The sequence below is a fragment of the Podarcis muralis genome, chromosome 12 (genome assembly GCF_964188315.1).
Source record: "Podarcis muralis chromosome 12, rPodMur119.hap1.1, whole genome shotgun sequence".
Lineage (NCBI taxonomy): Eukaryota > Metazoa > Chordata > Lepidosauria > Squamata > Lacertidae > Podarcis > Podarcis muralis.
In genome coordinates, this window is record NC_135666.1 from 19571319 (window position 1) to 19594815 (window position 23497).

General features: G+C 41.6%; 1 protein-coding gene across 2 annotated transcripts in view; it reads left to right on the forward strand.

Annotated features, from left to right (window-relative positions):
- Positions 1 to 3613: 3613 nt before the first annotated feature.
- The window catches only part of ITGB1 (integrin subunit beta 1), a 32905-nt gene continuing 13021 nt past the window's right edge, over positions 3614 to 23497 (forward strand). Inside the window, exons 1-7 of one of the 2 annotated variants that reach the window (XM_077936784.1) lie at positions 3614 to 3950; positions 13833 to 13902; positions 15238 to 15323; positions 19363 to 19585; positions 20637 to 20807; positions 21738 to 21976; positions 23197 to 23352. In XM_077936784.1, the coding sequence (XP_077792910.1) occupies positions 3942 to 3950; positions 13833 to 13902; positions 15238 to 15323; positions 19363 to 19585; positions 20637 to 20807; positions 21738 to 21976; positions 23197 to 23352 (954 nt within the window). In that variant the 5' untranslated portion in view covers positions 3614 to 3941. The remainder of the gene's footprint in view (positions 3951 to 13832; positions 13903 to 15237; positions 15324 to 19362; positions 19586 to 20636; positions 20808 to 21737; positions 21977 to 23196; positions 23353 to 23497) is intronic. The other variant, XM_077936785.1, reaches the window with a different exon arrangement.

Consider the following 23497-nt stretch of genomic DNA (forward strand, 5'->3'; position numbering starts at 1 on the left):
ACCAAAATATTGCTTTTCATAACACTATTGCCAAGGAGCTTGGTGAATGTCTGACGTGAATCTGATTTATAATTATTCTTCCAAGTTGTCAAATTTTTGAAATATTCTAGTGGAAATGGTAATTCAGAACAGCTTTCGTCTTAGAAAATGCAGGACAGATTACCCATCATTTTCAAAAGATGAACAGATATGGACATTGATAGATCTTGATGATGGCAAGCTCTTGACCAAACTCTTATGGCAGCATGACATAAAATTCCATTGTGTTTTGCCAGCCAAAATCGTCTATTTTTGCCTAGCATCCTAGGCAAATATGTTTGGCATTTCACTATGTATCAGTGCCAAACTTTCTGGTGTGTTTTCAAGAAAGGAATGAAAACACCAGGCCACAAACTGCTGCAGTATATTAAGTGCTTGGGAGGATTTCTTGGCATCATCAACAGATCTTAAAAATCACAGAAATAGTTGCATATGGCAGTTAATAACAAAGTTACTACAGTATATGCGACGCCCAAGCCTAGGAGATACTGTATTTACTCAAATGTAATGCACACCTTTTTTGGCCAAATTACGTTGCGAAAATTAGGGTGCACATTAGATTTGATGGTGCATTTACATTCGCCAGCAAAAACCTTTTTTGGTTCCAAAGTTTTAAAAATTGAGGTGCGCATTAGATTTGATGGTGCATTAGATTCACATAAATACAGTAAATAACTACAGTGGTACCTTGGGTTAAGTACTTAATTCGTTCCGGAGGTCCGTTCTTAACCTGAAACTGTTCTTAACCTGAAGCACCACTTTAGCTAATGGGGCCTCCTGCTGCCGCCGCACCACCGGAGCACAATTTGTGTTCTCATCCTGAAGCAAAGTTCTTAACCTGAAACACTATTTCTGGGTTAGCGGAGTCTGTAACCTGAAGCGTATGTAACCTGAAGCGTATGTAACCTGAGGTACCACTGTATACAACCTTTGGAAGAGGTTGTAAAAGGCAGCCCTTTATAAGGAAGCTTTTAAATATTTAACGTTTTATTATGTTTTTATATGGTATGTTGAAAGCCGCCAAGAGTGGCTCGGGCGACCCAGCCAGATGGGCAGGGTATAAATAGTAAAATTATTATTATGGAATAGGATGTCCCCAGGCCCAGCTACAGCTAGCAAACTGATATTGGGAACACAATGGTCTCTGGTGTATGACTTTTGCAGGCTGATGGTAGGGCCTTTTGATAGTAGTTTCATTGCTGCTCCACTGAGCTTTTCACATGCCCTCACAGGGCTTTTTGTAACAAAAGGAATAGTGCAAGTGTAGATAGGCTGATGGATGTTCAATGGGTCATGAACTAATGGTAGATCTAGGTTTAAACATTAGCAACAACAACAACAATTTTGTTATTTATACTCCGCCCATCTGGCAAGTTATTTTAAAACTAAGGGAGTTTCATTCATGTTGAATATATGTTAAGATGCAATATTACTGAATTTAGCTATTAATTGTTAAAACATATTTGATCACAACAACCAAACTTTTACAGTGACTACAGTGTATTCCAGAGGCTCAGAAACTGACAATATTTTATATATTATTCCTGACAGCTTTTAAATCAATTTCACAGGTTGCTGAACTTGTGGTTTTGAATTGGGAGCTGGCAATTATGCAGTTCTGCTTTCTATAGAGCCCCATCTACACATCTGACAGCTCCTTTTGAACTTCCCTTTGTGTTCTCCGAAAGCCACACCATTTCCCTTACTAACATTGTAATGTGTGACTATAAATCAGGGGGAACCTGAATGGTCCTAAGAAACCATAATCTAAATTTATACAAATAACTGTGCAGGCAATGTTGGAAAAGATATATAAGGGAGGAATGTGTTTGCTATTGCAGTTACAAGGAAAGGCAAACTATTATTTTAAAGTAGAGAGGAAAGCTGGACAAAGGTATCTTTCTAAAAGCATTGTGCTTGGAATCACTGCCTAATTTATTATTGTAGCTGTTGTTGCTGTTGCTGCTAAAGTCTTACAGACTATTGAAAGTATTAAAGATTAATCAGTTGTTACACAATATGTAGAAATACCTGCCTTAAGCCATAAGAAAAAAATTAAATATTAGGGCCAGGGCTTTTTTTCACCTAGAACTTGCCAGAACTCAGAATGGCAATGGTACCTACCTGAGAGGTACTGGAACTAAGAGAATGAGGGAGGTGTTCATGGAGAGTTCTGGCACCTCTTTTTCTAGAAAAATAGCACTGATTAGGGCAATACCTTTATTAGGCCAACCAAAATATCAGAAAACTGCATGCAAACATTTGAGTTTTCCAGAACTCTTCATAAAACTAGATGGTAAACAAAGCAAGTGCCTGTACAATTTTGATTAATTTATCAGGTTCAACAAGTGCTAGAAACTGACACACACCCCCCAGATATTACACAACTTTTGGGGTGTCCTGGTTTTCACTTTTGTAAAATATGGCAACCCTAATTGAATGTCTTGCCCCCTGCAGACATCCAGATGTGCGTAGTAGCAGACTTTCAGATACGTCTTTTTAGGTTCTTTGGAGATATCACATTAGCAAATGTGGTGCTGTTGGAACATATGCCTTCTAAGGGGTGCTCCTCTGTCATTAAAGATTTATGCACTTTGTTCTTGTGGGAATTTGTCTTCCAAATTAGTGTGTTATTGTAGTGAGACCCTAGAGAGCCACTGGAAGTTCAGATTACACACTACTAGGCTAGATATACCAGTGATCTGATTCAGTATAAGGGTGTTTAAAATTCTGTATCAACTGTCACTTGGCAGGATGAGACAAATGACTAAGCTAACCAGGGATGAGAGAGGTCAAGGGGAAGTTTGGTTCTGAAAGAGTAGTACGTCAATGGCCAGGGATGATGAAAGTTGTAGTTCAACAATAGTAGGGCCTGCTCAATTATCATGGACTTGAATGTGGCTTTTTTAAAGAGAGAGAGTTGTGAGTATGTGCAAAGTGCCTATTCAATGTGAATAGAATCAACTTTTGTCTTTAAAAAGTGGATCTAGGGATATGGTTCGGTTCCTTTTCCCTATGACAAGAAACAACCTTAAAATAGAGACTCCACTTTCTAAATTCCTCCATTGCTAGAACTCTTTACCAATCCGCAGAAGGGCAGCATCTCCCCTTGTTACACGACTACCTGCTTACTCGGGAGTCTTTCCTAGGGCAAACAACTGGGAGTCAGGAAGGAACCTTCCCTGATCTACTTCAGATCACCCAGAAATTCCAATGTACCCTCTGTTTTTCAGCCTGATGTGAAATGAAACCTGTAGGAGTGAAGAGAAAGAGTGTGCCTCAGGCTGCAAGTCTACACCCTCTGAACGCAAGCTTTACTTCCGAGTAAAAATATATATATCCCAGGAGTGTCCTTACGGAGGAGCAAACCTTTGGCCAATCTACACTTGCAGCTGGGGGGTGAAGGCAACGCCTGTGTGTTTGTGAACCTTTGTCGAGCCTAAAAGCCGAGTTTCAAGGCAAAGGTGAGCTCCGTGACGAGGACCAGGGAAGGAAAACCCCGCTTTGCTCCGACGCAGACAAGCCTGAGGGCCCCAATTCCGCGCCTTTCATGCTCCGCCCAGCCTGACGGCAGCGGGGAGGAATGCGCTTCCGGAGGCGCACAAGGAGCGGCGGCGGCGGCGGTTGCAAGGCCTGGCCGTCCCTTTCTCCCGGCCCTGCCGTATGTTTGGAAGGAAGGAAGGGAAGAAGGCGCGGCTCTGGTAGGCGAGAGGGGATAGCAGTCGCCGCCGCCGCCACCCTCAGCACCCCCGAGGCGTCGCCCTGAGGAGGCCGGGCCAGGCCCCGGAGCAGAGGAGACGAGGGAGAGGAGCGGCGAGGCGGAGGAAGCAGGCTTAGCCCCGCCACCAACTTCTCGAAGCCCCCGGACAAGGGTCGGGAGGAGCCCGAGCTCAGCCGCGGCCATGGCACAGGTAGCGGCGGAGAGGAGGGGCAGGCAAGGGGGGGGGGGCACAAAACTAAGCCTGGGCGTTGCGAGTGTATTTGTACCCCTCTAATTTTTTTGGGTTTTGTTCCCAGCCTCTCCCTATTTTGTGGGATATGAAAGTGTGGCCGAGTGAGAAAAAGAAAGGCGGGGGGGGGGCTTATAGGGAGAAGGAGGGAGAGCGCTGCCCTCCCCCCCCGTCCTGTTTGTGGGGCTGGGAGGAAGGAGCGCCTTGTGCCCTTTTTCAGAAAAAGCCAAAGCGTGCCTTTATAAGGGCGTGTTCGCCGGGCGAGAACGAGGGGGAGAGAATAACCGAAGGTGCTGCGCGGGGGGGGGGGGGAGCTGCACTTGCGTCGGAGGATATTATTATTATTATTTATTATTATATATGTCCTCCCCTTCCTAAATGACTTTTTAATTGCAAGTTCCAGGCAGGCACAGATGTTGCAGCAAGCAGCACAACAAAAGAATCTTGTAGCACCATACAAGGTTAACGGATTTGTTGGCCACGTCGGATGACGTGGGCTTTAGTTCACTAAACCTTTGCCACAATCGTTGTGTTAGCCTGAAATGTGCCACAAGCCTCGTTCCCTGTGGGTGGGTGTGGTGGTGGTGTTGGATGGGCTGTTTTGGTTGGAGGTTGGTGGTTTTAGAGCAGGGATGGTGAAGTTGTGGCTCTCCAGATGTTGTTGGGCTGCAACTCCCATCATCCCTCGCCACTGGCTATTCTGGTTGGGGCTTATGGGAGTTGGAGTGCCAACATCTGGAAGGGCTCAGGAGATTTATGTCCCTTGCTTTCTCTCTTCCCCCCTCCCCCAATAGTGTCTGTAAGTTGATGGTGTTAATCATGCCCCAGCTGAAGGAGAATGCCAACATAAGAGACAGGAAATGCCTGTCATGCCATTTCCTGATAGACTTTACAAAGCTTAAAAGTGAACAGTGTCTACCAAATTTGCAAGTACATTTTGTGAACTGCATTGGAACTGGGCCATATTCCTATGTACATTTACCTGGGAGTCTGCTCCATTAAGCGCAGCTGAACTTTTTCTGATTGAGCATGCTTAGAAAGGGACTCCATGTTTGCATAGCCTTAGGACTGTAGTCTAGCATCCTGAAGCCACTCCCATTACTTTTCACAGAGTTTGCTTTCAAGTAAAAGTTGCAAATATTGTAGCCTAGATATGTGCATGCTTACCTCAAAGTTTAATGACTTAAGTGTGGCTTTTTTGGCACGCAGCTCAAGCCTCATGGTGGCTATGTGTGTTGTTGTTTCCTGGAGAAGTGATACTGGATTTTACTCTCATAATATATTTTGTGGTAACAGTTTTGGGACTGTTCTTACTTGCATGCGTGATTTCCAGTCCAATACAATGAACTGCAGTTTGCATCAGTTATGTCCATGTGTGCATGTTAACGTGCCCTTATAGGGACTTTCTCCTCTTTCTGTCAACCATGCCTGAGTCCCGTTTTATGTTATGTTTTCACTGCTAATAAATCCCTATCTGGTTTCTGTTAATTCTGACACCTTAAATTATCTCAGAAAGAGGTTAACTTCTCACACACCTGCAAAGTAGGCCTAGGCTGGAGGGTTCTTCTTTTCAACTGCTTCTGGAAATTGACACTGTCACTTGAAGTGCAGTCCTAAGCCCTGATCCACCATGCTGGAGAGTGTTATAGAGGATGTAGCACTGCAGAGATCCCCACTACATCTGCCAAAACAATGGGCAATGGAAATCCACCACTCCCTGTATGTTAGCCAGAGGCAGAATAGGCCATTCAAGAATCTCCTGGTTCATAAACTACTAGAGCAACTGCAGCAAAGTTCATTGCTTCTACCACCACCACTCCTTAGCTTTAGCTGCAAGGCTTTGGATACAGTAGCTCTGTTCACCCCTGCTACTCCCACATGGGAGTTAAGTTTGCAGTTGTTTTCTATTGTTCAATGAATTGTTATTTAAATCCTAGACATGCTTACTTTGGAGGAACATTACAGAGCCTGGACTTACTTTTGGATAACCATTTATTTATTCTGAATACTTATAGCACACCTTTGGCCTCTTGAGTTCAAAGTCAGCTAATTTTTATTTATTTATTTTTTAAATAGCAATCACAATAGCAAAAAACTAGGCAGTTAAAAGAGCAGCAATTGATGGTTTCAACAAACTATAGTTTGCCAGCAACCCAGGATTGTAACCTGGGGTATGATCCCCTTTTGCAAGCAAGGTGCAATTTGCACAAACCAGCATGCCAGGCTTGGATAGAACAGCAAACTATGTTTTCCTTCTTAAGCAGAATTGGAATCTTTGAAGTGCTGTGCACAAGCCTATGGCTTGTCTGTTTGTTCTCATAACCATGGTTTAGTGGTGCATCTGCCCCCTGTGCTTCTGACAAAAAAATTGTTGTATTCATTGTTTTATAAACTATTGTCACCATTAGTAGTGAAAACTGGTATGTGAATATTGGAAATAAATAATACTTCCTTATTTTTATTTTTCTGGGTACTGCTACCCTATTTGTGCTCCTGAAATCAAGCCGTATATTATGTAAGTAGCGCAGGGCATAGATTTTTTGTGTGCCTTAAATATTTATTTGTTATGACATTTGGTTTTATAGACAAGAACCAATTCCATGTGTAGAATATAAAAGTCAAAGCCCTATGAGATCATCTTATTATTTTAGATGTGATGCTGGCAGTGAGGTGAAATGAGCAAGGACAGTTATTGTGTCTTCAGAACATGTGTGGATTGTTCTAAGAGAAAAGGCACATTGACTCTTATCCCCTTGAGTTTAACATGTGATTTATTTATTTTTAGTTAACTATTGAAAAACTCACACACTGTTTAATCTTCTTAACTATGTTGTGTTTAACCCAGTTCTGTGCACTATAGATTGTATTACAGTTTGAGGTTTATTTGTCATTGTCACCTACGCTTTGAAGAGTTTTTCACTGCCCAAGTTGAAAAATGGCAGTGGGTACATATAGTATAGTACATCTCTTCCAACACCGGCCAAGAAGGCTTCCAAACATGTATAAATGGAAGACATTTCAGGTTTTATAATAATAATAGGAATTTTTCAAGGACTCTACAGTCGTATCTTGGTTCTCAAATGCCTTGAAACTCCAATGTTTTGGCTCCCGAATGCCGCAAACCCAGAAGTGAGTCTACCGGTTTGCGAACATATTTTGGAAGCTGAACGTCCAACACAGCTTCCGATTGAGTGCAGGAAGCTCCTGCAGCCAATTGGAAGCCACGCCTTGGTTTTCGAATGTTTTTGGAAGTCAAACAGACTTCCAGGATGGATTCCGTTCGAGAACCAAGGTACGACTGTATTGGGATGTGGCATTACCCAGTTTTAAAGATGAATTTACACAGCTCCTAACATTGTTGACAAAACTCAGATTAAGAATGTTACTGGTAACTATAAAAATACCAAAACATTTCTTGGTATAAGTAATATTGTATGTATTTGGGCATTACGCTGCTCTATTAAGTACTCATCTGTTAGTGATTGTTTGGAATTATGATAGTTTAAAAGTGTGTGCTAATTGCTATTTATATAGTGCTCTAGAGTGTTTGAAGAACTTCATATGTAATCCTTACAGTAGCCATGTAAGAAGAGCTGAGGCTGCCTTGCTGAAGTGAGATTTAAAATTGGGACTGCAGGTCACACTCTGATGCTACGTGTTGTATTGTACTGATATGCAAATGGCAATTTAGTCACAGTGATATATGGCATGGAAGCCGGTGGAATTGCATGAAATGAAGTTTATGAAAGTAAAAATTTAGTATCACACTAGTTCTGATAATATTGGTTGGAACCCAGCAAAGAAATGCTGCAGCCCTCCCCTCCCAAGATTTTCCTCTCATCAGTTGCAGAATAACGTAAACCAAAAAGTCTTTATGGCTTTTACAGCTTGCTGTGGAACCTTTCTGTGCATGTAGTTTGGATTGTAGCCAAAATAACAAGGAAGAAGAATGAATAGATTGGCTGTTCTTTAGTATAATTTAGCGAGTACAATCAGAGATACCGTCTTACCTTTAACGTTTTTAAAGGCAGTGAGGCATAGGCTGTAAGCATCTACACAAATGATGACAAAACATGACTAATTATTGTGTCACCAAAAAATGTATCCCAAGGAAATGATTAAGCAGCCTTTTCTAGGCAGTAAATGATTACGTATCAAAAAGTACTAAATAGAAGCAGTCAGCAATAATGAGATCTTTAAAAGATACATCTGAAAAGGACTTTAACTCACTAATAGCAAACCATGTTCTCCTGAGTTCTCAGACTACCTACAGGCGCAGAGATAAGAAGCGCTTGCTTTTTAAACAAACCACATTTTCTCATAATGTCTGAACTTAGAGCTTTGGTTTGTTTAAACTCTTGTGAAAGCAGTAACAAAATAAGATTTCAGATCCTGATTTCTTATTTGCATTTTGTATTTGTCTTTCTCTTTTACAGAGAAGAATGTAAATCTGTACCAAGCTTTAACACTAATTATTTCAAAGCAAGTGTTTTTGTTTCTTGAAATGCAGAACTTCCAAAACATGTGATTAAGGGCTTATTCTGGATTTTTAAAAATGGTTCAATACCAACAATGGGGTTTTTAAAAAACTAAATTTCAGCCAACCCATTCAACTCACCCTTTCTCAGGGTAGTGATTTTTGGGGGACAGGGGATGGAATTTGCAAGAGCGTTTTACAGATAGATGGATTTTTCCTGTGTCTCCTATTTTAGCTGTAGTCTCAACACTTTGCCAATGGTTCTAGGAACCATAATTGCTGCTGCAACTTGTGTGGTTTTTATGTATGTATGATAGCAGGATGGCTCAAAAGGTGAATTTCTAGTACTTATGAACATAATAATCCAAACAATGGCTCAGCAAAAACAAACTTAAGTTTCTTGATTTACTGATTGTAGTTTGGGGGAGACATACCAAGGTTTAGGGTTCTGACGCAGTGGAAAGCCTAACGGTGGCTTAGCCCTGGGTAGTACAACAGGACCAGAGGAGGAGTGAATTCCCTCTACATTTGTTAATCATGGTTTATATATGTGAATTGGACCATTATTAGAGATGCTGTACATGAAGGCTCATCCTTCATGGTTGCCTCTTTCTTCACAGGCAGTAAAAAAACCCACTGAAATTTCCCATTAATGAAATACCAGTCAGTATGGCAGGTGGTTTGTGTGCGAGGAGAGAGCGCTATACATTGCAGATATCTTAGGAAGCTACCTTTTTGCGTCAGATTATTTATCCAGTTAAACTGGTATTGCCTATTCTGATTTGTATTAGCTTTCCAGTATCTTGAGCAGGGAGGTCTGAAATCTGCTACCTTCTCCTTTTTTTATTAACTGATAGTGCCATTGATTGAACCTGGACATTTCTCTGCAAAACATGTGCACTGGGATCCATTGAGAACCGAGCCAACTCTTATCTGTATATCCCCACCTAGGGTTCTATTTCGTGGTATGACTTTGGGAATATAGGAATCTGGTGCCAAACCAGACCATCAGCCCACCTAGCACAATACTGTCTACACTGGCTGGCAGCAGCTCTTCAGGGTTCCTAACAGGAGTCATTTGCAGCCTTACCTGTAGAAGCCAGATATTGCATGCAGAGCATGTGGCCCTTCCTCAATTTGATAATGTGCTGATAATATGTATGCATGCATGTATATGTATATACAGTGGTACCTCGGGTTACATACGCTTCAGGTTACAGACTCTGCTAACCCAGAAATAGTACCTCGGCTTAAGAACTTTGCTTCAGGATGAGAACAGAAATCATGCTCCGGCGGCACATTGGCAGCAGGAGGCCCCATTAGCTAAAGTGGTGCTTCAGATTAAGAACAGTTTCAGGTTAAGAACAGACCTCCGGAATGAATTAAGTACTTAACCCGAGGTACCACTGAATATGAGAGTCTGTGAGGGCACATATAGCACAATAGCACCTTGATATTCACTTGATGGCTACAGTAGAATGGTCAGGAGTGTTTCTAATCTATTTCATTAGTTGACTTAGACACACAGCAGGAAATACTCCCTTCCTTTGGGCGTGGTGTTAATGGAGATAATACTGCCAATTTTAATTTTTAAAAAAATCTAATTGCCATTTCCCATGGTATTATTCTGTATGGATTCTCATGTAATACGAGAAAAGTTTTTCTTTTCATGAGTTTACAACAAAGAGTTAAGTAAACAATGCACACTGGAAATAATGATAGATTACTTTGACTAGGGAACACACACACAGCTGTATACATCATGTTTGTTGGGGGGCTTTGCATGGCTTCTTTTAGAGTATGCTTCTGCCAGTTATTGTTATAGTTATAGTTATTTTATCACAAGTACATGAAGCAATAAAGGGCACTAAGCCCCCACTGAGCACTAAAAACACTATTCTGGAATTTCTCTGACTCCTGCTTCATCTCCACACATTCCTTGAGGACTAGAAACTCTATTGTATATATCTGTCGACTTGTTCAATAGAAGCAGAGATTCTTACGAATCTTACGTATTCTATCATATAGAATATTTTGTTATCATTCTAACATTTTTATGTGAGCTGCTTTAGGACCCTTTTTAGAGCTGAAAAGAGGCCTGTAAAATGACTTTCTACTTGTTGTGCTTTCATGGAGTTGTGATTTACACACAGCCTCCCCATTTCTAAATCTCAGACCTCATTTTTTTTACACATTTTGAAGCCATTAAAGCAGGATGGGGACCTTCTGGCCTTCCGGGTGTAGTTGCACAATAACTCCCATAACCCCAGATCATTGGCCATCCTGGCTGTGGCTGATGGGAGTCGGTGTCCAACAGCAGCTGAAGGGCCACAGGCCCCCCATCCTTGCTTTTGAGTTGGGGAACTTGGGGGGGTGTCACAAATTGTCTGAATTGTTTCTTCTTTTTGTTACGGGTAGGAGTCTAAAAATGAGGGCGTGGGAAGCCTCACTTTTGCTGCATGATTAAGTGCTGAATACCTACTTACTATCTATAAGAAATGTACATATGATCTGTTAAATACTTTATGGTTGACTGAGAATATTTGGAACATCACATATGTTTAAAGCTCTATCACTGAGCATCTGTTGGCTTTCTTGGGTGGGAGCATCTAAAAGTCTGAGTTCTAAAGGAAATGGTGAACTTCCTTTTACTGAAGATAGACAGACATTGGGTTATGCATGTATTGTACTAGGCAGAAATTTCCTTTTAGCTCACCTTGAATATGTAGTGAACATGCTGCTTTTAGGAGAGCAGTGCCACATGGCAAAAAAGTCAAACCCTGTAACAGCTGTCCTGGTTGGTGCTGGTGATTGGAGAAAACTCCCAAGAATAGCCTATCATTATAGGGCTTAAATTGTACGATTCTTTTCTGTTTCTTGACTGATCTTCCTATTACATGAATAATGAGATAAGTGTTTCCAGGTTCAATATGGATGAACAAAGAAGCTTAGTTTTCTGCTTATCTTTTTTTCTCTCAGTAAGATTGTAGTCATCATAGGGTGCTGCCTCTTAATGATAGTTGGGATTTTTTAAAGCAAGTCAGGCCTTTATGAAGGCTAAGGTATGTTGTGGAAATACTGCTGTGTAATACATACAGGCTGTGGTAAGCTGGGTAAGAGCTATTTATATTCTAAACAAAATTGATTTTGTGTAGCTAAATTTGGGCTTTTAAGTTACACCCAGCTGAATAATCTCTTCTTGAAGGAGTTGTGGGTGGGAAGCATCTATGGTGCTGAGTTTGCTCAAAGAATGAGGCAATAACTTGGCTTCCACTAGAAACATCAATAAGAAATGTCTGGTGAATTGTTGTACAGGTAACAATGGTTCTGCACAGGGGTTACGTTCTTGACCCCTGCACATGTCGGCGGAGCATGCATAAGCCTGCTCACCCTGTTACACGCTGTCCCCTTTCCTGGCCACTTCCTGGTTGCAGTGATGCGCACATACGCGGTCACATGCATATTGGACGAGCATAAAACAGTCATTGCCTCTACTGTGATTTCTGGTTGCGGGGGGGGGGGGGAGTGAGATTTTTGGATAATTGTAAGGTAAGGGTTTTCAGACTAACAAAATGAACTAAGGTGATGACAAAATGCTAGTCAGCATCTGCTACATACCGTATTTTTTGCTCTATAAGACTCACTTTTTCCCTCCTAAAAAGTAAGGGGAAATGTGTGTGCGTCTTATGGAGCGAATGCAGGCTGCGCAGCTATCCCAGAAGCCAGAACAGCAAGAGGGATTGCTGCTTTCACTGAGGGTCATCTAGTCCAACCTCTTGCAATGCAGGAATCTCAACTAAAGCATCCATGGCACATGGTCATCCAACCTCTGCTTAAAAACCTCCAAGGAAGGAGAGCCCATCACCTTCCAAGTGAGACAGTTCCACTGTCAAACAACTTTTACTGTCAGAAAGTTCTTCCTGATGTTTAGCTGGGATCTCCTTTTGAGTAATTCAAAGCTGTTGATTTGAGTCCTGCCCCACCCCTGCCCCGAACAGGAGAAAACAAGCTTTCTCTATTTTCCATGTGACAGCCCTTTCAATATTTGATGATGGCTATCATATCTCTTCTCAGTCTCTTCTTTTCCAGGCTAAACATGCCCAACTTCCTCAACCATTCCTCATAAGACTTGGTTTCCAGACCCTGTCTTCTGTGGCAGTTTGGTGTCATCTGCAAATTTGTTGAGCATCCCCATAATTCCATCATCTAATGATGAACAACAACAGGGCCAGGAGGGAACCCTGCGGCACCCCACTTGTCCCTTTCCCCCCCAGGATGACGAGGAACCATTAGTTCCAGGATGATGAGGAACTCTTTGGGTTCAGTCAGTCAATCAGCTACAAATCCACCTAACAGTTACCTTCTTCAGCCCACATTTTACCAGCTGTTTTTACCACAAGACTATGGTGGTGGACTATGTCAAAAGCCTTATTGAAATCAAGATACACTATGTCTCCAGCATCCCCCTGATCTTTTGTTGTGGTTCCCTGATCAGAAATCAGAAGTGCATGGAATTAAGATGTTAATAAAAGCAAGCCTAGTTGGGAGAAATTGAGATTCGTTTTCTCATGCAAAAGCCCCCAATATTGACCCATAACAAATTTTTTTTTTAAAAAAAGCACACCCACATTTTCCCTGTGCTTCATGTACTTGTGATAAAAGAGGTATTAGTTAGTTTCTACAACTGTACACTGTATTTAAATTTATAGTTGGAATTAATGCAGTGATGTGGGGATGTCGCGGATTGTTTTCTAGTTTTTTTCTAAGTATATTGAATACCTTTCCACAATTAAACTATACAATACAGTCATACCTCGGGTTACAGATGCTTCAGGTTGTGTGTTTTCGGGTTGTGCACCGGTCCAAACCCGGAAGTACCGGAATAGGTTACTTCCAGGTTTCAGCGCAGAAGCACTAAATTGTGCTATGCGCAGAAGCGCCGAATCGTGACCCGCGCACACGCAGCGTTGTGGGTTGCGAACACTGTGGGTTGCAAACGTGCCTCCCGGACGGATCACGTTTGCAACCTGAGCTTCCACTGTACTACAAACTCAAAGTACTAATTCATATGCAAGCATGCAAATGCAGTTAAAGAAAAAGTACTGTTACATGAGATCTGTGTGTTTGTCTATGTTTTTCTATCCTGTGTTTTTCATGCCTATTTCTGATCTGTAGAGCTTTGCTTCCAGAAGGACAGAATACAGTATTCATTCTGCTTTTACTGCAACATTTTAAACAGTGACTGTATATGTATAACCTTTTTACAATGCAGTTGACAGTGCTATGTATATACTCTTGACATAAGTGCTTGTATCAAAGGAATAGAAATAGTTAACTAGTTCAATTATTTATATTTTATTTTACAGGCAAATTTCAAGTTTCTCATCTGGATTGGATTATTAAGCTGCTTTGTGGTCTGCGGATCTGCCCAACAAGGTAAATGGAAATATGTACAGGTTTAGAAAAGGGACACGCTGTGGGTATGTACAGGTTTAGAAAAGGTGGCGCTGTGGGTAAAACCTCAGCGCCTAGGACTTGCCGATCGCATGGCCGGCGGTTCGAATCCCCGCGGCAGGGTGAGCTCCCGTCGTTCAGTCCCAGCTCCTGCCCACCTAGCAGTTCGAAAGCACCCTTAAGTGCAAGTAGATAAATAAGTACCGCTTTATAGCGGGAAGGTAAACGGCGTTTCTGTGTGCTGCTCTGGTGCCGGTTCGCCAGAGCAGCTTCATCACGCTGGCCACGTGACCCGGAAGTGTCTGCGGACAGCGCTGGCTCCCAGCCTCTAGAGTGAGATGAGCGCACAACCCTAGAGTCTGTCAAGACTGACCCGTACGGGTAGGGGTACCTTTACCTTTACCTTACAGGTTTAGAAAGCATAGACTGTTTTTCTATTCACAATGCAGGTGACCTATTAATTCCAGAGCTATCCACTGTAAGCTTGCTATGCTTGTTTTGAATTGATTCAAGGACAAATGCTTTCATACAACATTAATCCATATTGGTTTAACCACTTTGCTCATGTCTCTGAAACTGTTGGCAAAGAGGACATATGAACAGGAGGTAGGAGGAGGAATGTTTGCCCTGGAGAAGAGATTGAGCTGTATCTTCAGAACCACACTCTTGTTTCTCTAGTGTAGCCACATCTGAAGGATGCTGAACTGCATCTACAGCTTGAAATTGTACTCTTGTCCCATGTCAGGTCATTTGAAATGTTATGCACCTCTTATTCTTCCAAGTAAGAAAAACCAAACAGCCTTTCCGAACATGCCGTGAAATAGATGCAGGTGCAATTTCTCTTGCAGAACGTCTTTACATTCCGCTGTTTCATCCTTTATGTTTGGAATCCACCTGGATCTATTTTACTGTTTGTACATACAATGGAAAATCTAGATTAGCGTCACCTTTTCATCATGTGTGTGCAGTGCAATGAATGCATGTGCAATTTGTCATGCATGACTGTTGTGGTTTTCATGGTTTTTCTTATGTGGAGGATTGTTCCATGGCATTTGAAGCAGTCCTAATTAGGATTGAAGCAGTCCTAATTAATGAATTATGATTGGCACAGAAGAAATGTGCATTGGTGCTCCAACTTTCCCTCTAGGCTCTGAGCATTTGTGGAATTGATTGTTAAGCAACACTTGCAATCATATGTTAACTATAGATATAATGATTAGTTTGAACCTTATGGCTAGTAAGACATTTACTTATACAGTACATTAAGTTAGGTATGTGTTATCATTTGTTTAAAAAAAACTTTGCATTTTCTTATAGGTGGGAGCAATTGTATAAAAGCTAATGCTAAATCATGTGCTGATTGTATACAAGCTGGACCAAATTGTGGATGGTGCAAAAATGCAGTACGTATTTTTTAAAAATATATTTCCTTTGCAATATTTTGTTTCCCATTTCATTTTATCTGTAGCTATTCTTATACATCAATAACTTTTTATGATACACTCCTTTGCATTGATAAATAAGCTGCAAATGAAAGCTACAGGTTTCTTTGATCAGTGTTAGACTCTACAAAGTGCAGAGCAGATGTGAACAATAAGTCTGCTGCGGTTACAATTTTGGTGGTGGAGATGTGGAGGCTGTCATGTATGTTTAAGATTGGCTTTGTGAATAACAATTCCTAGCTTGGGGGTTAAGTTTTTATTGTTGTTGTTGTCATCGTCACTGTTATTCTGGAACTGGTAGGAAACAGTGCTAGCAGCAGCATCAAGACCAGCAAAGATTTTTTGTCAGAAATAACCTTCCTTGTTTTAATGAGCCCCTGGTGCCTTTGGAAGATGCTTTTGTGCACATGGAGAGGTTTTTGAGAGCCAGTATAGTTAGTGCTGGAATAAGAATGCAGACACTCTGGTTCTAATCACTACTCAGACCATAAAGCTCTGTGGGCGACCTTGGTTATGTTACACACTCTCAGCCTAATTACCTCTCAGGGTTGTTGTGATGATTAAATGGGTAGCAGGACTCCTGTGCTGCTTTGAAGTTCCTGTAAGGTGCAAGGTGAAAGACTGCTTTCTCCAGGAGAGTGGCAGGGCCATTTACTCACCTGGGCTGAGCTGGGCGGTCCTCAAAATTTATCTTTGCTCCAGCCCACCAGTAGGTCAACAAATGACCCTGTGTTTCCCCTGCTTGAAAGAATCATCTGTTAACCTCAGCTGGAATACACAATAGGAAATAGCAAGAGCAAGACCTTCTCTTAGTGCATTTGAGTTTCCCTGTTTGTATCTGGGTGAAACACCTTTGCCTTATTTCCCAACTCCTCTGCATGTGCCAGAGGATTTGGAGATGGAATGGATCTGTTTGTTTCACACGGCAGGATAAAAAGACCCTGGTGCAATTTGAGGTGCTTTGTCCACAAATTCAATTTGCAGGGAAGGGATTCCACCTCACCCGTGACCAGCAGGAAAGAAACAGGCAGATTTGCAAGGAAAGATTCCTTGCCATTTCTCTCTTTTAATACTCCTTTGGGAAAAGAAATAAGTGTGTCCCTTATGCATTAGTTGAAATATATTGACTTATTTACAAGTTATCTATCAAATAGCATGCTGTGACTGTTCTGCTTTCCAACTGTAATGATCAGATTGGCACTGCTGGCTGTATCCATATATAGCTTAGTTCACACTGCTGTTTTTCCATGCCCCCTTCCCTACACAGGGACAGGGGTGTTTGTCATGTGGACATAAGTAGTTGACTTGTATGCATGAAATAGTCCGAGGTCTCTTGAATGCCAGGTGAAGGGGGTAGAGAGGCAAATTCTCTGAAATGATTCACGTTGCCCTGATTAGCTAGAAGCAATTGCTATCTGCAGTTGGAACCAGGCGAATGGGTAAATTCTTCACTCTGTTACTAAAATCTTTTTTTTATTTTAAGAATGCAGTCTCCTTAGGCTTTGTCCTTTTCCCTTTGCCAGTGGCAAGGACTCTTCCCCCACCCAAGTTCTCCCTCATAGTTATTTAAAATCATTCCACTCCGGAGTCTCTCTGTCTGGATTTAATTATATTCTCCTGGTGATATTAGAAGGGCAGTAACTTTAGCTGCAGACAAAGCAGGTGGACAGGGAAACAGAATTTTCTGTGCGTTTTAAATCTAGTTTGACTTCTGGAATGTCCTGAGTCCTAAGTTCTGATACAATCCTTAGGCCCAGTTTCACAGAGGTGGTTAAACCTCTGTATGGAATGTACTATTTCAGACTTGCATGCTTGAATACTTCTCCAAAACAACAGCAGCAAAAATAACAAAAATCCATACACAGAGATAACTGAAAATGCCTATCTTTTACAGGCCTTTTGATTCATGAGATACCAAGAAGACATAATGTACATAACTTGTTTTTTTAATTGTGATTAATAGTTGTGTTTTTGATTGCCATAACCCATCCTAAAGTCTACAGACAAAGAGTGGGATATAATTTTTTTTAATGAAGAAAGCAAAATGTTGAAGAGAAGACTAGACTAGAGCCCTGTTTCTGACAGCTACAGTTTCCACTGAACCATTGAATAGCTTCCTGTGTTTCTACCTCCAAAATAAAATATCTGTATTCTGCTTTGCAACTTTGCCCTGGCCTTTGACACCCGAGGTGTATATTTTCAGGACCCACTCTACTGCTGTCAGCATAAATTGTTTTAAACTGTTGAATAGTAAATTCCTGCAGCCTGCCTTGGAACCATACAGTGAAGAAGTCAAATAAATTACAGTAGTATGGTATGTTGTAAGTTGAAGCCAGAAAAGGCAAAACTTAACTTGACTCCTTTTTGTTTTTCCACTGCTTGTTAATTCTAATAGTTCCTTTCTAGGGCCACTGCTAGTTTGCACAATTTGTACTTGGTTTGCTGTTTTGTTCACTGGTGTTTTCCCACTAAACTTCAGGGGATAAATACAATGTATGAACTGGGCTGTCTAACAGATACAGCAAAGAGCAGTTCCTATCCTCCTGGTTATCCTTTTACAGAAATTGCTTCCAGCCCCATCCGTGTGTGTGAAAGTGATAAAACACAAATTGCTTTTGTGCTGTAGCATATAATAATGGTTCTTCATTGGATTTTACATGCAAAGTGTCAGGTATTGGCTGTTTGGTCGTGTGGTCATGTAAACCAGCAGACAGCAATGACTCACTGTTCCATTCTGGGTCTCGGATGGGCTGCTTTGAGTATACTTCCTCAGGAACCTGTCTGGCTTCTTCCTCTGGGGCTCCTATATATTTAAAATAGGGGGAACGGGCCATAGCTGAGTGGCAGAGTCCTACGCTTTGCATGGAGAGGGTCCCAGCCCCAGCCCTTGGCATCTCTAGTTTAAAAAGGTCAAGCAGTAGCTGATGTGAAACACCTCTTCCTCAGACCCTAGAGAAATGCTGTCAGCCAAAGCAGAGAGCTCTGGGCTAGATGGACAATGATTCTGACAGGGGTGAGGGGATATAAATTTATATATCAATGGAAAGATAATTTAATGGGGAATGTAATGCAACAAAGATTGTTCCATTATCTGTATTCTATCAAAAGCTATAGCCAAATAACCCAAAAAAGGAATTTTTAGAGAGCCAATCAGGTGTCGTCTTGTTTTGGCAATGATAGCTAATAACACCACTTTTTGGGGGGGAGTAACACCATAAAATTATATATAAATGAAAAGACAATTTTGGCCACCATTGTACGTTCTTTGGCTTTACTGCTCCATCACACACCCCTCTGCTGGAAGCAAGAGCCCTTTCTTTCAAATGCCAGGACTTCTTCCTCTCTGAGTCTGCCTCACATCTCTTTCATTCTCCTCCTCTCCTTGTAGCTTGTGGTTGCAACCGTGACCCACGCCCACACCGGTGTCATGACTCCTTTTCTGAGTCTGTGCCTTTACAGTCTACCCTGCCCATCCTGCAGCTGTCTCCTGTTTTTGCTAGCTCTGCTAGGCCCTTGCATCTCGACCCTTCCCCCAGGACTTCCTTGCAGGGACAGGTGATAGCTTTGAAACCTACCAAGCCCGCTTACAGCATCTTTCTTGAAAACTACTGTCAAGTTAGTTTACTCTGAACTGCTCATCACTGGAACATTGCTGAATTCCATTCCATTTTTATGCTGCTTTCAATCGTCTTCTAAGGAGCTATTAAAAATAGTAAAAAGACTAAGATAACATTGGGAACAATATTACAGTTATCACAAAAATTAATAATTAGACTTTGCTGTACCCTGCTGTGTGTATCTTTGCATTTCTGAAAACATACCTTTACTGAAGGTGATCCCCTCTTGCAACTAATATAGCAATACAAAATGAAAATCAGATTTGTTTTTTAAAATGTCAATGGTGTTTTGAATTATATGCGGAATGAACCATGGTGGTAGTATAGTTGGAGATGAACCTACTGTGAACAATTTAGAACCTGATTTTGTTTATGTTTACTAGACCTTCTTACAAGAAGGAGAATCTACTTCAGCACAATGTGATGATTTGGAAGTTTTAAAAACTAAGGGCTGCCCTCCAGATGAAATAGAAAACCCCAGAGGTTCACAAGCTATGCCAAAAAACAAGGAAGTAACCAATCGTGTCAAAGGGGCTGCTGAGAATCTTAAACCGGAAGACATTACTCAGATTCAACCACAGCAAGTACAATTAAAGCTGCGAATAGGTAAGGATGTCAGATTAACAGAGATGTCTTATTCCTTATGTTCTCACCATTATTCAAGAAATTGACTAGAACTGTCAAAACATTAAGATAGATAGATCAATCTAGCTTCAACTGAGGTGGGAACGTTGTACCTTGATTTTCTAGTAGTTTCCCCACCTTAAGTATATTGCCTTGAGCAACATTGGTCAGAACGGCAACTCAAATGCCTTTCAACAGACACTTGCACATGAACATTCAACTTACCCTATTCAGGAAACGCATCTGAAGCTCTTAAATGACCAGTCTTCATGAAACATGGTGTGGGATAATTTCCAGAATATTGGGGCTTTCAAAACAATTTTGGTACATGCATAAATGGTTTAAGATTCATTTGGGGTCGAAAATGCTTTTCTTCACCCTGAAAGTGCTTTGGAACTGCTCAGAGGAAACACAGAATGTGCCCCAGGCATTGACAACCGCGATACATATTTTGGAGTGCCTAGCAAGCAGGAACTGGAAATGTACCAAAATATGTGTTTACCATTGGAAACAGCAAATGGATTATCCTATTGGAAGTATCCTCCCAAGTAGATTTGGGCCCCATCTGCACTGCACGTTGAATTCATGATCATACCACTTGAAGCAGTCATGGCTTCCCCCAAAGTATCCTTGTTAGGAGATCCCAATGTCCCTCTCAGCTATACTTGTGTGGCAAGGCCACGAACCCTCCCCTTATGTTGGAATAAAGGGCCATCTTCTGGGGGCCACGTGCCATTGGTGTGCAGGGCCTAAGGCAAATGTGGGTGGAGCAACAGGTGTGACTTCGTACAGTGGACTATTTTCCACCTATGCCAAAGAGGTTTTAAAATAAACTGACACCTCACACTCAGATCTCTGCCCTCCATCCAGGCAAGGAAGAGGCGGCCTCACAGCTCAAGGATATATTCTAGCAAGACAGAGGCACTAAGCATAGGGTGGAAGTGTCAGTGCACTTATATGTTTAGCGTACTTACTGTCTAGTGTCATTATGGAATTTTTGCTTTAAAACTTTTATTTCTTTTTCTGGAATCAGGGGAACCACAGACATTTTCATTAAAGTTTAAGAGAGCTGAAGATTATCCCATTGATCTTTATTACCTTATGGATCTCTCCTACTCTATGAAAGATGACTTGGAGAATGTGAAAAGCCTTGGAACTTCTCTCATGAGTAAAATGAAGAATATAACTTCAGATTTTCGAATTGGTAATAATTTTGTTTAAGATCATTATAAATTAGGGCTAGCTTTTCTTTACAAACAAAGTTCTGTTTATCATGTCAAAATGTGTAATATGCATGTGCTCAGAAATATAAACATGATTTAGTAAGTTGGTACTAGGAGAAGAAAATGCATACTTTTATAACATAGATTCTGTATTAGATTGCTGCTGGATAAAAACAGATTTGGATAGAGCAAACCTGAGAGCCTATATGCAAGCTAGTGGAAGCAAGGATTATAATAGGTTGCATCAAATCTAAGGCATACTCACAGTATACTATTTGGGATCAGTAGACTTAAGTTAATCAAGTTTATTGTCAATGCTTTTGTTCTGAAGATAACTTAAGTCATGTACAAACTTAACACATAGTATTCAAAGCTAGTCCTCAGAATAGACCCACTAAAGTTTCTGGACATACGCAATGAGTAGTTTGAATGGATCTACTCTTAAGTAGGACTTGGTTGAATACAACCCAAAGTTGATTGGTTTCTATGTAAACATTGGAATTCCTACTGGGTTTCATATACAGCCTCTTGAGAAAGTAAAGTGTCTACATCGTCCCAGTTCATAGCACTCCTTCCAGGCAATATATCCTGCTTCTTTGGGATGAACACATGCTCAAAAGAAACCCACATGACAGCCAGATAGCCTCTCCGGGTTTCCAAACATGTCTGCTGTGTAGAAGACATTCAGTATAACCCTTGCTAAGGGTGAGTTCTGACCCTTCAGAACCACTTCCTCCTGGACAATTCATTACCTGGTAGACCAAGCTTCCCATTGTTTCCTGATGAAAAAGAATGTCTTTTGTGGGAATGCAACCTGCCCTGCAACTTGGCGGCTTCTCTATAGGGCTTTCTATTGCTCTCAGAACTAATAGAGTTCCATTGCACGTCCCCCCCCCCTCTCTCTCTCTCAGGTTTTGGCTCTTTTGTTGAAAAAACTGTAATGCCTTATATTAGTACTACGCCAGCCAAACTCAAGAACCCATGCACCGTTGACCTTAACTGTACAAGCCCTTTTAGCTACAGGAATGTACTCAACTTTACCAGCGATGGAAATCTGTTCAACCAGCTTGTAGGTGATCAACAGATTTCTGGCAATCTGGATTCTCCTGAAGGTGGATTTGATGCAATAATGCAGGTTGCTGTTTGTGGTGTAAGTGTATTTTTATTTCTTTTGGATATTACTATAAATGCAATTGACTTGTAGACCCTTGGCTGTTATTCAGATTTAATGGATCAAAAGTTTTAATTTAACTTCCTGGACACAAATGTTGAAAAGGTACAATGATAAGCAGTTAAAAGCCAGTGGGGATCCTTTAAAAGCATTCAACCACATGTGTACTCATAAGGGTTTGGTTGCTGCAGCTCTTGCACAGGAAACAAAAGGCGTAGTCACTGTGTACACACTCTCTCTCTCTCTCTCTCTCTCTCTCTCTCTCTCTCTCTCTCTTCTACTGCTTCTGGTCTTGCTCCTATAAAGTCTAGCTGCTGATTTTCAGTTCTAATAGTTGTTAGCTAGCAGTGTATTTTGAGAGAACCCTGCTCATGTCCCCCACCCCACCTCGCCCCAGACACACTTTGCTAGTAAAGATATAGAGTAAAACCCTGGACCAGAACTCTGATCTGGATGCCCAAGTACCATGATGACTGGTGCCAGCAGTTTTCAGAGGGAATTGGGAAGGCTACTTCAAGTGTTTGAATCCCCGCGGCGGGGTGCGCTCCCGTTGCTCCGTCCCAGTGCCTGCCAACCTAGCAGTTCGAAAGCACCCCCGGGTGCAAGTAGATAAATAGGGACCGCTTACTGGCGGGAAGGTAAATGGCGTTTCTGTGTGCTGCGCTGGCTCGCCAGATGCAGCTTGTCACGCTGGCCACGTGACCCGGAAGTGTCTCCGGACAGCGCTGGCCCTCGGCCTCTTGAGTGAGATGGGCGCACAACCCTAGAGTCTGTCAAGACTGGCCCGTACGGGCAGGGGTACCTTTACCTTTACCTTTTTACTTCAAGTGTACAAGTGGAATCCTCCCCCTCTCTTGCTTTGAAGCTTTCTTAGTCAATCTCCAGTTCAAAGGTTGCATGGTCATTTCTGCATGCCTCTTGACCTCATTGAATTGAGCTGGAACACCTGTATCCTAGTGCCAACACAACCCAGCTTTCACTTCCCAGCTGTTCAGGTGGCTTCTTCCCTCATTACATTTTTATGTCCTGCACATGTTCTTGAAACTACTATCAAAACTGTACAGTAGTGATGGGAAGAGAGCTTATTTTTATCATTCCATTTGCTAAAACTCCATGTGGATACTGATCACTCATTTTTCAGTTTTCTCTGCTATCACAATGATCTATGCTTTCATATATATATATAATTTCTTTTCAAGTCAAAACTTGGATGGAGAAATGTCACTCGGTTGTTGGTATTTTCTACGGATGCTGGATTTCATTTTGCTGGAGATGGGAAACTTGGAGGAATTGTCTTGCCAAATGACGGGCGATGTCATTTAGATAACAATATGTACACAATGAGCCATTATTATGTAAGTATGCTTAAGAGAATGTTTAATTTTGTGTTTACATGTATGTTATTGTGTATGTGTGCCCCCCCCCTCTCTCACACACACACACACATACACGCAAATATACACACGTGTAGAAATAGGAGACAATCCCAGTATACTCCCC